Source organism: Chanos chanos, chromosome 12, assembly GCF_902362185.1.
Source record: "Chanos chanos chromosome 12, fChaCha1.1, whole genome shotgun sequence".
In the NCBI taxonomy this organism is placed as follows: Eukaryota; Metazoa; Chordata; class Actinopteri; order Gonorynchiformes; family Chanidae; genus Chanos; species Chanos chanos.
In genome coordinates, this window is record NC_044506.1 from 10,047,995 (window position 1) to 10,064,792 (window position 16,798).

The window sequence follows — 16,798 nt, forward strand, 5'->3', positions numbered from 1 at the left end:
ATAACGACCCCACCCCATCTAGAGCTGTAGAGTTGCAGCGTGTGAAGCCTCAAAATCTGAAGATAGAAGTGGAAAACTGTTCGCCGAAGTCTCTTAGCAAATTGGGATTATAGCAAATTCGGAAAGAGGATGGAGGAAGCCAATCAAGGTATTAGGTTAAATTCTAAATGCATTTTGAGTTTCTGGTCCAAGTAATAGTTGGCAACTGAAGAAAACTATAAATACCTCTGTATTTCTCTTTCAGAAGTTAGCTAGCAACTTTGCTAGCTAAGGCTAATTAGTGAATTTTGGCAGTTACAATCCTAAAACTGAAAAGGTGAAATGATGCTGAAAATATTCTGAATGGTCGGTTAACTTAAATATAAAACATCAGAAATTAAATGACTGTCATCCGGCTGGGTTGCATGTGTTTTCAAAACAAACTGTCAAGGAAGTTTCTCAAAGCTGAATGCCTCAAGTCATATGCACGATTCTCGCAGTATTCTTTTCTCTTTCTGAAACATCGAGAGGTTTAATTATGACAATTAACGGAACAATTCTGCGATGTAACGTCGGTAACGTTATATGATTCCAGTGATGAACACTTTGCAAAATCGGGTATCCAGATGTTCCTTGTGGAGAACCATATGGTGATCAATAATAATGGAGTAACGACCCTAATCCAATCTAACGTGACTTTGCCTGATATTGGAATGACGTTGAAATTCTAATGACCTAATTTACATATAACTCAACTCATTTAACTGAACCAATGACCTATACACAACTTCTGTTGTCTCTATCTCTGACCAAAGCATGGTTGGTGTTAGAAAGTAAACCGCAGCCAGACACTGAATTACTCGTATTTTTATCTTTTGTTTCTTTTTTTCTCCCTCTGCATATTAGAATGATTAATGTGACTTTTAATCACGAGGTTGTCATCGTCACAAAATGTCTCCTCTTCTCTTGACTCAAATAAATGAGATTGTGTTACACATCAGATATTACTGTATGAGAGTCAAATGTCTTCGTATCTCTGTGCTTAAATCAGCATATCCTTTCAAAAATCTCTTTTGTCGTCTATTCTAAAACCAGTACTTAGCTTTCTGATAACATTTGAGTCAGAGAGAGAGAGAATGGAGAATGCTCATGCACAAGTGACTGTGTCCTTGCTGAAATCTCTGTTCTTTTGAGTTTTTGGTGAGCATATTCCTAGCTGACTCATCAGAGATAAGTGATTCCAAAAGTGAGGATGAATACATTGTCTTTAATCACGCTTGGGCTGCCTTTTAATCAGAAATGAACAACCACTGGTTTGTTGTAGCTTGAATATTCTGTAACTTAGGGGGATTTTACACACATTTAGATGTAGCCTAACAATCAAAGCAGAAAATCTGTCTTTGAACTACGCACAGAATGCGTACATATAGAAGTACGCTAGATGTTTATTTATTGGATGAACACCGGGTAGTGAACGCTGTGTGACTGTTCTGAGGGTTTTGTTTTCACACCTGTCGTTGATGCTGTCTGATAAACCGCACACACAGTAGTTACATTATTTTTCCCTGCTGCTGATGGGTTGATGTGAGAACTCCCCATCCTCTTTTGTTAGTGTTAAGTCTTACAGTTACCAATAATATACAGGCCTTTTGATCTGTGATCTTTTGAGACATGTGTTGTTGCAGGCAGTTGAGAACTTTCAGCACCGCAAAGCTGGCGAATAGGGACACGGTGAACACGACTGAGAAGCGTGATGAACACTTGCGAATAAAGGCAAGGCCTTAATGTCGTTTTCAGTGTGGCCGTGTTCCCAAACTCATTATCTGAAGTTTAGCCAGCCTATCTTCTGAGTATGTGTCCCTCATTGAGAACTGGTGTTGAAGTCGTAGACCCATCCCTCCTAATTATTAAGCCTTTGCCTTCTGCCCATCCTCTCTCTCTTCCTCTACCTGCTCCCTGCGCCTTTGTAGCTTACCGCGCCTCATCCCGTCTTAGCGGTAATGAGTCAATGAGAGGCACCTCCAGCAGCTGAAACCCTTCCTGTTGGGCGCTGGTCTCCCACCTCCTTTCTCCAATCCCATGCAGGGCAGCCATCTGCTTAGAATTCATATTTTGCATGCCCATGTCCCACCGTAGCCAGCGCACAGGGACAATGGTATCGGCTGCAACACGGAGCCATATAATTTTTTTTTTTTTTTTTTTTTTTCAATTAGTTGCTTGCTTTACACTTGAGTGGGTTATATAACAATGTTTGCACAGATAGTCCAAAGAGAAACAAAGGACTAAATCTTTGGTCAAGTGCAACAAACATAGCATTAAATTCAAAGCTAAGAGCAGTACAGTTTGTTTGACTGTTGTCTGTTGACTCTGAACGCTCGGAAGAAACTTCTTGCAATATTCCCAGCGTTCAAGCAGTCTTAAAAATGACCTCGACGACAAAGAAATGTTCATAAAATCAGTGAGTCCTGTTGGGTTGAGTGACGCTGAATCCATGAGTCATTCAGTGGCTTAAGCTCACTGCTCCCCCCTGCACTGTCATGGCAACAGTAATAAGATAGTGAAGTCTTTGACAGTACTACCAATTACCCAAGTCTATATCACAAGTTCCCCAAAAAAAAAAAAAAAATTAAAAATTACTACTACATTGCTGTTTGTAGTAATACTGCCAAACATGGCTAGTTTTTTTTTATTATTAATTTAACGTGAACCTGTATTTCCCCCCTTTCATCTGGTTAGTCATTTAACCTTTCAGATCAGTTTTGTTTTAGTTCTGACGCCATTTTTTCTATTTAGTTGCCACTAGTTACCCGTAAATGTATTCCACCATTATCGAGTGGAAAATTCCGCTCTTGTTCTTTGTACAGTGCTTTATTTGGAAAGTCTGGATGGTTTAAAAGCTGCATTTTGGTGTGCAGTTTTATCTCCACACGGCTTAAGACCTGATATTTTGTTTCTGCATTGTTTAAGTGTAATGATAGAATGTGTTCCATTTGCCATGTACTTTTCTTGCATGGAGCATATACCCTTTCTTTAGTATTGTGACTATAGGGAGCTTTGTGTCTCTGTGTAGTTGCAGTAATTGCTATGTGGATCCTGGGTCAGGATAACTTAAATGTTAGGCCTGTATGTTAGTGAAACACAGTTCAGTTGACAAAATATGAATAAATGGCAGTCTCTCAGAGCTGAAGTATGACTATAACCAAAAGCCTCATTGACATTCTTGTCACAGGCGCTATGCAAAAAGTCTGCACACCACTGTTTGTTGTGTTTTGGACCTTGGCTTGATGAGCTAAATTCGATCGCCTTTATTTAAACAGTTGTGCATCGATCAAGACCTCATTCAATCCCTGTTTACATATCTGTCCCGATTTTATGGCAGGCACAGCGATCAGCCGTAGCCTTAAAAGAACCATCTCGGTGTCAGAATATGATATTAATCTGGCAGTGAGAGATACTTTACTCAGGTAAGCTGTCTTTACACACACAGCTAATGATAGCCTTGAAGCTAGGCTCTGTCTACGTAGAGCAGACACTGTCAGGCATGGTATGTGCTGTCCCCTGTGACACGTCTGTGTTGGTTCGGCCGCTTGTCTGCCCGTCTGCGGGGGCTGTCTCTTTAAGACTCCCCGCCGTCTGAGGACTCGTGCAACAGCTCTCAGTCTCCGCGGACACTCCCCGCTGGCATGGCCTTACATGCAAATACAATTAATCTTAACCTGTTCATATGAGCTAATCCAACCAGCTTTCTCCCACCTCCCTCTGTGCCATTCAATCAATGCCGTAGCAGCACGTAGTACACCGTCTCCCTCAGCAAACTGAAAAAGAAAAAGAAAAAAAAGTACTCAACGATGTGAAAAAGAGACTTTTACAGTTGGTTAGAGAATCAAATTGCCATTTTCTGGTTAAAACTCTCAGTGCACTTTTGACTCTCAAATTGCCTGTAGCTAAAAAGATTTAGGAAACATTCCGTGTTCTTTGACAGCTTGCGTGAAGACAGTAGATGCCTGGTGGGTTTTAAGTTATTCTAGTTTAAAACACCCTGCGATCAAAGAGCTTGTGATCAGAGCCTATAGTACGAGTCAGCGCAGCAAAATGTAAACCTGGTGTCTGTAGCCAGTACCATCATTATTAAACCAGTACAGTTTTATAAGAGGACTGGCATAGCACCATTGCTCTACTCTGCCATATTGGTGCAGACAGGATCAGAGTGACCTTGGTGTTTCATGTATTGGACTAAATAACGATTTATGAACTGAAATAGTTTTTTAGGGAGTCATTACTAAGTTTGTTGTTTGTAATTTTATGTTACTGTTGAGATGTGTGTATAAATATATATATATTTTTCCATAGAGGTGTGAGTTCTGACCCTGTCGTGCATCTGTTCAAAGTTAAGCGAACGTTAACATTGCACTGAGGAGAGAAACTTGAGACCTTGCTGTGAATCTCTCATGGTTTTCTGCTGCGTCATCTAGAGCGCTGGTCCGTGTTAGTCATGTGACTCAGTACCTAACGGTCAGGAGCTTTTTCGCTCCGTACAGAAGCGTGTGTGAGAGAAAACAATATTAGAAGCAGGTAACACGACGTTCGACAGTGGCCTGTTTCTTTCGCTTGCTTCCTTGACGTCGATTGGTCGTGAGAACTGATGTCTGAGGTCTCTCACGAGCCCCGTCCGGAAATTAGCGCACCACCAAATTCGATCTTCTCATTCGAGCGCGACCTTTACTGCACCCTGCGACAACCCGCTGAGGGGGCATCTTCATGTCACCACCCATGATCCTTTGAGGACTGGACCTCACCCCAACCCCTCCACACCCCCCCCCCCCCACCCCTTTTCCCAGTGCTAAGACGCACATGCCCTGGCTGGAGTTGCCTCACGTCCCATGATTCTCATTTTGGACCCCATCATGTGACAGCGTTCACTGGGAATAATCCGCTAATTGATTGGATGCTGTGGTTTATTTACAGCTTTTAAGGCCTCTCTTTGTGCTCAGCCGGGGGTGTTGTTTGTGTTCCTGCACTCACTACACATCTAAATGGGAGTCATGGGAGTCCCAGGTTTTTTTTGGGGGGGGGTATAATGGAATCTCATCCAGAGGAAGCAGCGGTCATCCAGAGATCTTTTTTTTTTTTTTTTTTTTTTCGTTGTCTCCTCTTTAAACACGGCCTTTATCGCTGATAGACACTGATGCCGTGTCGACGGTTACTTTGTTTGCAATTTGTGAAGTCACAAGACGCTTGTCGTCGGGACTGCGGCAATCAAAAGAAACTGACAGAGGCGTTTCGAAGGGTATTGAAAGGGTTTCAGGGCTAAGCTAACGGTTTTGTAACCAAACCTAACTTCTCTTTAACCTTGTTTTAAAACAGAAGTGAGATTGAATGGAGAAGTTATTACTTGAGAAAATACATGGTTGTTCCTCTTCCTCACTGGGTTCTGTGTAGCGTACAGTCGGCCAACGGCACATGGTCACATGAAGTAAAAGAGTCCCTTATGACGTTATGGCTACTCGGGAGTTGTCAATGTGTGAGGTGAGTCACAGGGTGTGTGTCTAAACATATCTAAAAGTAGTGACCACATTACTGTTGAATATTCATCATAATTATGTGTCATTTTTTTCCTTCTTTTCTTTTTTTTGTATCTGTACAGAGGCATAAGAAACTTTACAAACCATAAAACTCACAGTTTATTCTGAAAGGTCACACAGTGTGCAATCAGGCAGTGTTGCTTAGACATTTATATCCTTGCGTACGCCTCAGTTACACAACCTTAAAAGTGAGTGATACAGGCTTTGGCGTGAAGCCAAGAAGGACCTGTCCAAGTGGCAAATATCCGGGTTTGTGAGGGGAAAAAAAAAAAGGGGGGCGTAGTTAGGGAAATGCTACGGCGCCAAGGCTCCGTCGTCCCTGGTCGTGGCTGAACGTGGGGGCGTGTTTCTATATTCAGATACACACACACACACACACACACACACACACACACACACACAGAGAAATGCAGCTGAATGGTATGTCTTTATAACCTGTCTCTTTGTGTCTGAGCAGATCTTGAACAGACTCTGCTGTTTCCACTACTCCTTTTCTGTTCCAGTGGAAGCCAGACTCCCAAACACAGCCTGGGTAATGATGATGACATGCTGATGTAATACTTGATCTCCAGTGACAGCCATGTGCAGTCACTTGTAGCAGAGGCATTATGCTCGCCTACAATAGCAAGCGAAACCCGAGAGGATTATGTCTGTAACGTATTGAAAATTTAAGAGAGACAGATTTGACTGCTTTTATGCATTAGCTTTTTTTTTTGGCTTTTTTTTTTTTTTTAAATTGTTTCATAGAGTCGCTGACCTAGAAAAAAAGAGGGTTTTTTTTTTTGTCGTTTTTTTAAGGGTGGGATTAAGACCCGTTGTTGCTCAGATGACAGCCAAGATCCCGTATTTGTATTTTGTCCCCCCAATCTGTGAAATGTTTCATGCAGAATTATATATATGTCAAGCACCGAAGCTACGTTTTAAAAACAGGTTCGTTCGAGACTCTGCCCTTCCAAAGCAAGCATTGAAAGAATCTGATTAAACTCAGAACCGTCAAGAACGAATTTAGTCTCTGGCTGTTCGTGACAATCTGAATTCTTCAGCGTCTGTACAAAATGTTTTTGTACAACGTGTACCTGCAAGGCCCTGTTGTCCTCCTTCAAAGCAGCACCATGTATAATTTATTTATACAGAGACTCTTGTAGTACGGCAGAACTTTGAAAGCATTGCTAAGCATTTGCAGAAAAGAACACGGCTCAAATAGAGCAGGTGTTTTTTGTTTTTTTTTTTATGCCCTACACGCGTGTTTCGAGTATAAAGGGCTTCTTCCGTTTGACCAAGGCCATCTTTTGTCGCTGTGTAATGATGTGTGTGTGGTTCCTACTGTATGTAGCTCAATCCTGGCCACTGGCTGTTTGAAGGGGATTAGAGCTGTAATCTGGGCCACTGCAGATTATGGGTTCCCTTTCATGGGCCTGCTCCTGGGTCACATGACACGCACACAAATGGATCCTCTTTTACCTCGGATGACAAGATGGATGGATGGAGGGGGCAGGGCTTTAGGCAGAACCGAAGCAGGAGACCAAGGTAATGAAATGCGACAACGCGAAAGCGTAGACACGTATTCCATCGTTTTTCACGTATGGCTCTTTTTTTTTTTTTCTTGAACCCTCAGTCTGGCATCTTGTCAGGATTTGACTACAATCATTCCGTCGACCTTTGAGATTACAGCAGCAAGACTCCGCCCGTGAGTGTGTGAAGCAGTGTTTGTGTGTGTGTGTGTGCAGCGCTAAGGTAACTTATTAACGTGTTGTCACCACCGCCTTGGCCCACTCATCATGTGAGCCCGCCGCTGCTCTGGGGACGAGCGGCCTGGGCTAGAGCTGCAGAGTCGGCGACACACACTCGTACGCATGCACATGCACACACACACACACACACACACACACACACACACACACAGAGCAGGAAAAAGGAGCGAGGACAGGCTGAGCTAGGACGTAGCCGCACGCGCCCAATCACATGCAAGTAATCATCGTCCGAGGAATCTCCGAAGCCGTGACAGCATGGATCCAGTGGAGGATTACGAATCTCCATTCGATTTTGAGCAAGGGTTAAACACCAGCTACCTTTACCTATCTCCCAGTGAGAATCTAACCCCACCTGACTCCCCTGCGGTGTCTCTGAGAGGTAATGCTTCATGCTTAAACAGCTGTCTCGTATGGTTACGTGTGGATAGGTGTCTCAGTGAAAGAGACACGGACTGAGTGGTGATAGAGATAGTGGATGCGCGTGTGAAGGGTTGTATGTATGTTTTTTTGCATGTGGCGGGCGGAGGGAGTAATGTTGACTGTGTGTGTGTGTGTGTGTGTGTGTGTGTGTGTGTGTTTGTTTGTGTGTGTGGTAGACCTCTGTTGGTGTCACATCCTGTCCTGAATAAGAGCTGCTGTCAGGAGCAGATGTTGTGAGAAGTTGATGTTACTGTGTTCTCGAGGGCATACTCTAACCCACTAACAACAAATGAGTACACTCTGAAAACACACACACACTCACACACACACACACACGCACGCACACACAAGAGCTGTACAAGCTAAGGACCTCAGGGGAGGGCCTCTGAACAAGCATGTCTTGAAACATTGCATAAATGTCTACATTTCTCTCACAGCAATTATGGAAATTGAAGAAAACACAGCGATTTTGTCAATGCTGTCAGTGAAAGAGCTGCAAGTGGTGAATCTGATGCAATTAAAATGCTAATTGCTGAACACAAGTGTGTTGAGTGGTGCTGTCAACGATTACAAAACTGCTTACATGCTGCTCAGTCTGCAGTCAGAAAAAGGTCAGCGCACAGAGCGACAGACACGGTGGGTTAGAGTATTAGAAACAGTTCTTCAAGGACCGGTTCACAGATTTTGACAGCCGTTGAAAATCTTGTTATTGTGTCTTCAAAAAGCCGCAAGGAGAAAAAGCCTAACAAAGTGACAAAGGAAAAAGCTTTAACAACCAGGAGGTAAACCCATTTTTATCACGTAGGTTACAAAGGTGAGCACACATCAGCAAAAGTGCGCAAAAAAATGACTGCTCCAGCACCCCGGAGACTAATATTTCATTTTCAGTACGCAAATCACTTATGAAATTCTTCAGTTTTTCTTTTCTCTTTGACTTAGGCAGCGTTTTCTTATGATAAAAAAAAAACCAAAACAAAACCAAAAAAAAAAATAACCACTGTAGGCTTGGTTCAAAATGGCTTTCAAACTAATGTCTTTAAAGTCGTTCTTGCTGATGCTGGAGACGGGGTGTGTTGCTTAGGCTGCTGGAAACTCTTCAGGTGAGTTCTGCAGTAGAACTTTGAGCTCATGTCTCACGCACACACAGTCAAACAGGAAAAAGTGACATTTATGTCAATACAAAGTCCTGTTAGATGGGTGAGTGTTATTCACCACTCCCATGCCCTTTCTGCGTCTGTGAGTGCATGTGTGTGTGCGTGTTTGTGTGTGTGTGTGTGTGTGTGTGGGCATGTTAAACCTGCATCTTTCATTTGCACTGCAACATTGTTAAACGAGGAAGATGAAGATTGCTCCGAGGGAAAAGTGGGTCAGCAGGCAGGGGTAGAGAGAAAGGTGTACTGCCCCAGACTGCTGTGAAATCCAGTGTTTGTCTGCTGAGTCGCTTTGAGAATGAAATCTCTGTCTTTAATTTGTGCCAGTGATGTTTCGCTCAATAAACGTCTTCTCCCCCGCTTCCATACATTTTTTTTTCACGTGCTCTAGCCGCTGTTTTTCTCCTTAATTGTAGATGATGAGGTGTCTCTTATCTGTTTCTCTTGGAACCAAGATTGAGTGGGAAGTAGCAATACCAGTTCTCCTTTAAATACCACACGAGCAGCTACCAAAAGAGCTTCATGTCTTCCCCTCCTAATGTGATTGCAACACCGTGATGGAGGTTCTTTGTTTTAAATACACGTTTTAACACGTTCTTTTTGTTCCAGCGCAAACCCTCTCTGTCTCGACAAACACAAAGCCAAACCAACGCAACCCAGACATATAAGGCAGACGTAGCTGAGGAAAGGCAGCTGCTGGAAGACACAAAGACTGTTTATTATTTTTATATTACTACCGCCGTTGATTTCGGTACTGACTTCCAACACGGCCATGTTTACTCATTCCGCTCTCGCCATGGCAACGGCTGTGTTTGACTTTGTCAAATTTATCCTCCACCGCAGACAGTGGTATGTTTGTGTCTGCAGAAAGAAAGGATTTAGCCAGGTGTGGACCGAATCCAGTCGCTCATACCACACAGCTTTTAAGTCGTCGAAATAACGTCGCATATAAATTTCTTTAAGGTACACGAACGAGAGAAACAACCTCTCCGACTAATCCTCCAGCTGTACATCAGGCTTCGGCCTCCAGCACACAACCACGTTCTTTCCATTAATCCGGAATGACCACTCTTGTGAGATGCAGGAAAACACATTTCTTCAATTAGGAAGCAGACATAAGCAAATGCATCAGGAGCATGTGATGTGCATAGTCTCTAAGTGTAGGGTTTAGTGCTTTTGGGTTTAGTGAGCGCTGCCAACTGTTGGCTCTTTTAGCCTTTTTGTCCCTCATGACTAACAGCACCTCTGCTTTCATTCTATCCTTTCTTTCTTTCTTTCTTTCTTACTCACTCACTGACAGACCTCTGGATAACTCTATCCAGGAGTTTTTATTATTGATGTTGTATGTCTCTCGGGCATGTCAGTCCAAGGCCTGTGATTGACAACCCTGGTCTAACTTTTGAACATCACAGAGTCGGTGTTGGATGTATGGTTCCCCAGGCAGTTTGCTACTGTTGAAGGCCATCTCTTCATCTCGTAATCTTGTTGTGGCTCTGTCCTGCCCATGGCAGAAATATACCTCATCATCCTCTCTTACATCTGTCTCCTCCATCAGGAGGAGGGCGGGAAAAAAGGGAGCACAGCCTGGCAGCTCCCTCCGTGAATCATCCCCATACAGATAGACATCTATAAGACAGACTGTTCAAGACATTTGACTGTTGGAGCTTCATGTTGTTTGCCCTTTGGGCGTTGCTTTCACACCATTTGAGGTTGTGTGAAACAGACCTTTGTACCTAAAGTGCCGTGTGTGTGATTATTTCATTTTTTTTTTTTTTGGTCACACTGTAGGTACACAGAGGCCAGACTCCATCCCAGAGGTTGGAGAGGATGCTGTGACCACGGTCGGCCAATCAACGACTCCTACTCCACTGACGGAGGAGGAACAGGAGGAGCTACATAATGAATTGGCCAAGGTCAGTAGCCCTCCTGTCTGAGACTCTTTATGCTCCCTGTGTGTTGATGTAGCATGTTTTGTTTTGTTTTTTCTATTGAATAAAGATGTGGAGATGAGGAGAAGTATTTTAATCTTGTATGTAGCCATGTGCTTTATTTCAAAGTTCATCTCCGGCTGATTCTAGCGTTTGGAGTTGGCCGTATATTTTGTTTTATTCAAAGAATTTGCGGATCTCTCAAGCCAATGCTGTAGCTGTGCACTCAGCCTACTAGGCATTAAGTATGCCGTGCAAAAAAAAAGTGCCAAATTTGAAAGATTAATCTAGCAATGTTACATAAGAGGTGATTTTTCTGAATTAGCTACATAACTGCTGTAAGATATATGAATACTTGTTGTCAACTTTGGGCAAATGGAGCAGGTTTTTTTTTTTTTATTAATGCGTGTAAGTTAGGACATGGGTTTATGAAAGTCTGTGTGTATGCTGTGTGACGCAGGTGGAGGATGAGATCCAGACGCTGTCTCAAGTGCTGGCAGCCAAGGAGAAACAGGTGGCAGAACTCAAGCGCAAGCTGGGCATCACCCCGCTCAACGAACTCCGACAGAACCTGACCAAGGGTTGGCAGGAAGTCACCACCTCTACTGCGTATGTGCCCTCCTGACCACCTGTGACACTATCAGCCCGCCCCCATGGCTGAGTCAGAGCACCCTCATCTGTCACTGAGCTGGAAACACACAGCCCTTCAAATTCAGCTAGCTCCTAACCCAGCTCCAGAATGTCTCATTCGCATTCACACGTTGTGTCATAGGAATGTCGTATATGAGCTATCGATATTTCTGTGCGGCGGTATTATTCTCTGTTTCTTTCCTCTTTTATCTGTTTTTTGTTTTATAAATTACACTCCCTCTCTCTCTGTTACCTGTTCTCTCTCCCTCTCTCTTTCCTTCGCTCTCTCCCCTCAGGTATAGGAGAACCTCCGAGACCCTGTCTCAGGCCGGGCAGAAGGCCACAGCAGCCTTCTCCAGCGTGGGCTCTGCCATCAGCAGGAAGCTGGAGGAAGTGAGGTGAGAGATGGACCAGATGGTCCAGTTTACCCAGAGTGCCTTGCTTAAAACTCTAAACCACACCTCCCTCAGACCTCCCTTCTGTCTTGGCCTCAGTCACTCACCCTAGTAACACACTTGTGAGAAATGACTAACTCTTACTGATGTTCTGTGCCACTCACCTGATGATGCCCTACTCACTTCTGTCTGTTGCACCATTATGACAACACAGCACCAAAATGACAAATAAAACACAGCTCTGTATATTATACTCTGTTGTACTGCTAACTGGTTCAGTGAGATACATATGTAGACACACACACACACACACGCGCGGACACAAACATTTTCACACCTTTCTGCGTTACGTCTCATTTAAAGTAGGCCTAAAATAACAATCATTAAACAAATGTTCATTGGTTTATTTTTTGTATGTCTCTTAACGCTATCCACGGTATATACAGATTGCAGTCTTTTTCCAATTCCTTTAGGTAAGACTTGCTTCAGTTAGTGCTTCAGCAGTGGTGTCATATAAACTTGACTTGAGTCATTTTGGATGCTGCATAGCTCAGTAGTTCGGTCATGATCTAAGTCCTTTGCATGGGTTGCGCATTTTTTGGGGGTAACTACAAATAGTACAACATCCTATCTCCTGTTTGCTTCCTTCCCACCATGTTCTGCTTGGGTTCTGCTATGTTAATGTTTTATATGCATGTTCTGGCTATGCATTGCTTTACATTAATAATGCATTTTTTGTTTGTTTGTGTGACATCTCTCGATACCAGTTATGACTTAAAATGAAATCTACTTTTTCATTCATCTAATTTTTCATGTAGCTCCTTTCTCCTGTCTTAAAAGAAAATGACTTAATTAACTGCAGATGATTCCAGTGTTGTTCACAATGCTCTTACCATACAACAAATTATATGGCCTGACCTTCAAATCTAAAGCACGTACTGTCGCTTGTCTTTTTTTCTTTTTTTTTTTTTCTTTGCTCATTCTTTATCATTCCAGTGTTGTAGAAGCCAGTCGCTTCAACAGAAGTTTCAAAACAAAAGTTCTGTCTCCTTGACTGTCAGGCAAAAGATTCAAAACTAAAGTTCTGTCTCCTTCACTGTCAGGCATTGTCTATCAGGACAAGGGGGGTGGGGGGGTGGTATGTTATTGAGTGCACAGAGTTCATATGAGTCCAGCATTACTCTACTGATCCTGGTATAACCCATAAGAGCCCAGCCGATCTCAAATGCGCAGATCTTTATCTCTCTCTGTCTTCCCCAATAGACTGCTCCTTCAGTGAGTTAACACGGCTCAATCCCCGTTATCCCGTTCCCAATGCATTTTCACACACCTCAGTTCTTCACATATCTTGGGCATGAACATCCCCCTGAATGTCTGAATGCACTTAAGCGGTGATGGTAATTCTGACTTTAAGGATTAGGGAGCCTATCTGTAAAGGAGGTGCTTCAGATCAGATCGCTAAACGTGGACGAATGAATATGTATGTGTGTCTGCGTGCGTGTGCGTGTCCGTCCCCTTGTTTCTCTCTTTCGTTTCCGCTGACATCCCTTATCGCTCTAAAGGCTCTTTGCCTGGGTTAATCACTCTCTCCTTTTTTTTTTCTGCTGCTGACGGATAGCATACGCTCCTTACAGCATTCTGCTAGCATGCCTGTAATGAGGTAAGGGCCAAACACTCACGTAAGCCTCAATCCCACACCAGCTTCCCACTAAGCCTTTGCAGTCATGGAGGGTTGGGTGGGAAAGGGGAAAAGGGGAGGGGGCGGGGTCACCGTTAAGAGGATGGCTCTGTGGAAGCTTCCATCGCAGTTGTCCCATCCCTTTCTCGGCATCAACAAAAACACAGAGAGATGGTCTGCTCGGTAGTTCTTCCTCAGAAGGTCGTTTTTGTTTTTCAGCAGATCTGTAACGATACGGAATTAGTGTTTATTCACTAACCTGGAGTTTAGTGTTTGTCGTAATGAGGGAGGAGAAAAATCAAGGACATGGTGATGCCTTTGTTACTGCCTGCGTTACAGTTTGGGCTCATGTTTCCTTTCCCTCTGCAGGAACACTCCCACCTTCAAATCGTTTGAGGAGAGAGTGGAGACTTTAAAGGTGAAGACATAAAAAAAAAAAAAACCCATATCTATAATTGTTATTACAACTGGAGTTTGAAAGTGTTTTTTTTTTTTTCCTTCTTCTGGTTGTTTGACACTTGTTCCGCACGGCAACTTGCAGACAAAGATGAGTCCAACTCCGTCGACAGGACAGGTCGACCAAGTCCCAAACTCCATCCCGCCTGAGGAGCCTGTGGAGGCGCAGCCAGAGGAGACGCCTTTGCAGGAACAGGAGCCTCACTGAGGAGGTGCTGCTGCCGCCGCTGCCGCCGCCGCCGCTGCCGACCTCTCCGTTTCATCTCATGGCGCCAAACCTACTGCCCCCAACCCGCCCCCACCTCGTCCTCTGCCTCCACCCCCCCTCCTCCTGCACCATAAGCACACCACTATACCAAACTAAAGAAAAAAAGGGTTTCATACTAGTCTCCCTTCCCAATTCTTCTCCCCATTAACTGTCATTAAAATGTGAAGATGTTGTTGAAAAAACGTTGTGTGCACAGTGTGTATTAGTGTACCTACACAGATGGGTGAACACAAAGAGGTTTTAGAGAAAGTATTTCTCAGCCAGCGGTACAGACGTACTCCCTACAAGTGTTTGTTAACCCACCTTAACTTTACCTCTGCATGTTTACCGCCAGCCTTAGGGTTTTCTTTTGCACTCACCTATTTTGTTTTGGGGTTTTTTGGGGTTTTTTTTTTTCCATTTGAATTTTCCCATGTATCTAGACGTGTATCTAGATTTTGTATAGACAGTGCATGGTAGTACTACACTGGAACCAGTTTCTGTCTTCACGCCGTTGACAATGTTGCATAGAGCCTAACAAAATGAACCCAGCCTTAATGCAGCTCATGCATTTAGGAGGCATAGCTTTGAGCCCATTTTACTGCTGTCTGTGCAAATCACACTGACCCCAGGTCAGTACTGTGTCTACTAGCTCATGCACACAAGGGTCAGCTAAGACTCTGAGGTCAAGTTTTTGTTTTGTTTTTTTGTTTCTTCCCTCTCCTCTGGGCCTGTAAAGCTGGAGAAGGGTCCACGTTTGGGCCAGAAAGGGCTCCAGTGTCCAATGCATCATCCAGTGACTGTTTTCTACAGTTATGCTTACAAGCAGTCAATGGATTCTTAATATTGGCAAATTAGAAGAATATTTATGCTGTTATATTTCCTCTAGTCATTTTTTAATTTGTCACGTAGACTCAGCAATCCTTGAAAAAGCTACACTTACCAAAATTGAAAAGCACTTAAAGACAGAATGTATTGCTCAGAGTAAAATTCTTAGTACTGAAAAAGTGTTTTCTCTACTGTCTGTATTTTATTTTGCAAAATATATGTGTGGTGGTTTGACCTGCTAAGTGATATTTTTATGTTATTGGTTCTCAGTTTGAAATTCTGTTACCAAAAAAAAAAAAAACGGTTGTGGGAACATGCTAGAAAAGTTTTGTGTTAGGACATTTGTCTACGTGAAACAGATTTTCTCTGTTTTAACAGCATAATGCTTACCAATGACCACCTATAACTACATTCTGCAGAAAGGGGTTGATTAAAAAATAAAATGATAATTAAAAAAAAAAACATGAGCCGTATATAGATATAACTGCGGAAATGTCAGAAAAATTGAATCATAATATGATTAGTACCTTTGGCATAGTTGATTGTGATTAACTGAAATACCAATTAACACTGTGTACTTTGGAACATTGAGAAGTTGTGTCATAAAATGATGATCATCCTTACCTCCGCTGAGTGATTGTATTTAGTTATGTTTTGTGGTTTCACTTTGACATAATGTTCCATAAAAGTTTTTTTTTTTCTCTTTCTCTTTTCTCGGCTTTTGGTAAGATGGGAAAAACATCCACAGGCCATGAGCATGCTAGAATGATCTAGAAGGATGACCTAACAAACACTGGGCTTTAATTGGAAAACTCATGTATCTTATTTAATGTGGAAGGAGACATAGGGTCTAAGACGGCTCTGCTGTTCTTTGCATGTTCACACATCCTTCTTCTATGTGGGATTTTAGGAAACAGAAAAAAAGATTTTTGTCTTTGTTTGACGTGTCTGTTGCACCAAAGTTGCCATCACTCTTAGACATTACCCCCATTAGGTAGAGATAAAGCAATGAAAAACGAGTCACTGTCTTTTCAGTTATATCTTTCACTGTTCCTGTTATTGTTTCATGTCGGGTTTACTGTAGGTGATTGGTAAAGCTTTAACATTCATCTTCTAGGTGCCAATAAAGATGAAGGCTATTCCCCCTCTTCCTTGTTCCTTGCTAACTGCACATTTAACTTTTATTATAGAAACTTTGTGAAGTATAGATTTTATTTTGTAATGTGAGTAGAAACTCAAAGATGCATATTTTAATGAAAATCTATTACGAAGTTTATGGTAAGTTAGAAGTCACTAACAGGAGCACTGAAGGCTGGTAAAAGGAGGAATTTCCATGCCAGTACGGAATTCAGTGTTTGATGTTCAGTAATTAATACACTAATTGTTTGCGGAATGCTTGTAAACATCTCTCTGGCAACACAATATCATTTAATTCGTTTTTGGATAGTGTTCTGGAATTCTAAATATGAATCTAACATTTATTGTTCAGTTCATTATGACGTTCCCATGGGGTAAGGGTTTCCAGGAGGTAAACATGAAAAGTTGAGTTGCACTTTCTGGAGCCATATCACATGTTTTTTAAAAAAATTGTGGCTTGCCCAGATAACTAGCTGGATTTTTTTTTTTTTTTCTGTTCTGTACAAATTCACATGTATCTGTGGCCTCGCAAATGAGAGAAGGCAAACATCTGTGTAGCTTGTGTCTCATTCTTGAGGGAAACTATATGTTGCATTGTTGGTAGAAACATTACCTT

The 16,798-nt window shown here is 42.6% G+C and overlaps 1 protein-coding gene across 1 annotated transcript; it reads left to right on the forward strand.

Moving 5' to 3' along the window:
- The first annotated feature begins 7,567 nt into the window (after positions 1-7,567).
- On the forward strand, positions 7,568-15,388 carry tpd52 (tumor protein D52). Its single transcript, XM_030789520.1, has 8 exons — positions 7,568-7,691; positions 10,672-10,796; positions 11,272-11,420; positions 11,738-11,839; positions 12,283-12,309; positions 13,455-13,496; positions 13,884-13,932; positions 14,056-15,388. Exons 1-8 carry the CDS (start codon positions 7,568-7,570, stop codon positions 14,176-14,178), a joined length of 741 nt encoding a protein of 246 aa, XP_030645380.1. The 3' UTR covers positions 14,179-15,388.
- The last annotated feature ends 1,410 nt before the right edge of the window (positions 15,389-16,798 follow it).

What these genes read in the sequence shown, in the direction of transcription:
- tpd52 (XM_030789520.1), top strand. Translation starts at nt 7,568, where the DNA reads ATGGATCCAGTGGAGGATTACGAATCTCCATTCGATTTTGAGCAAGGG. An exon ending in TACATAATGAATTGGCCAAG is followed by an intron (nt 10,797 to 11,271) that starts GTCAGTAGCCCT and finishes TGTGTGACGCAG; the next exon opens with GTGGAGGATGAGATCCAGAC. An exon ending in AGGAAGCTGGAGGAAGTGAG is followed by an intron (nt 11,840 to 12,282) that starts GTGAGAGATGGA and finishes CGGTATATACAG; the next exon opens with ATTGCAGTCTTTTTCCAATT.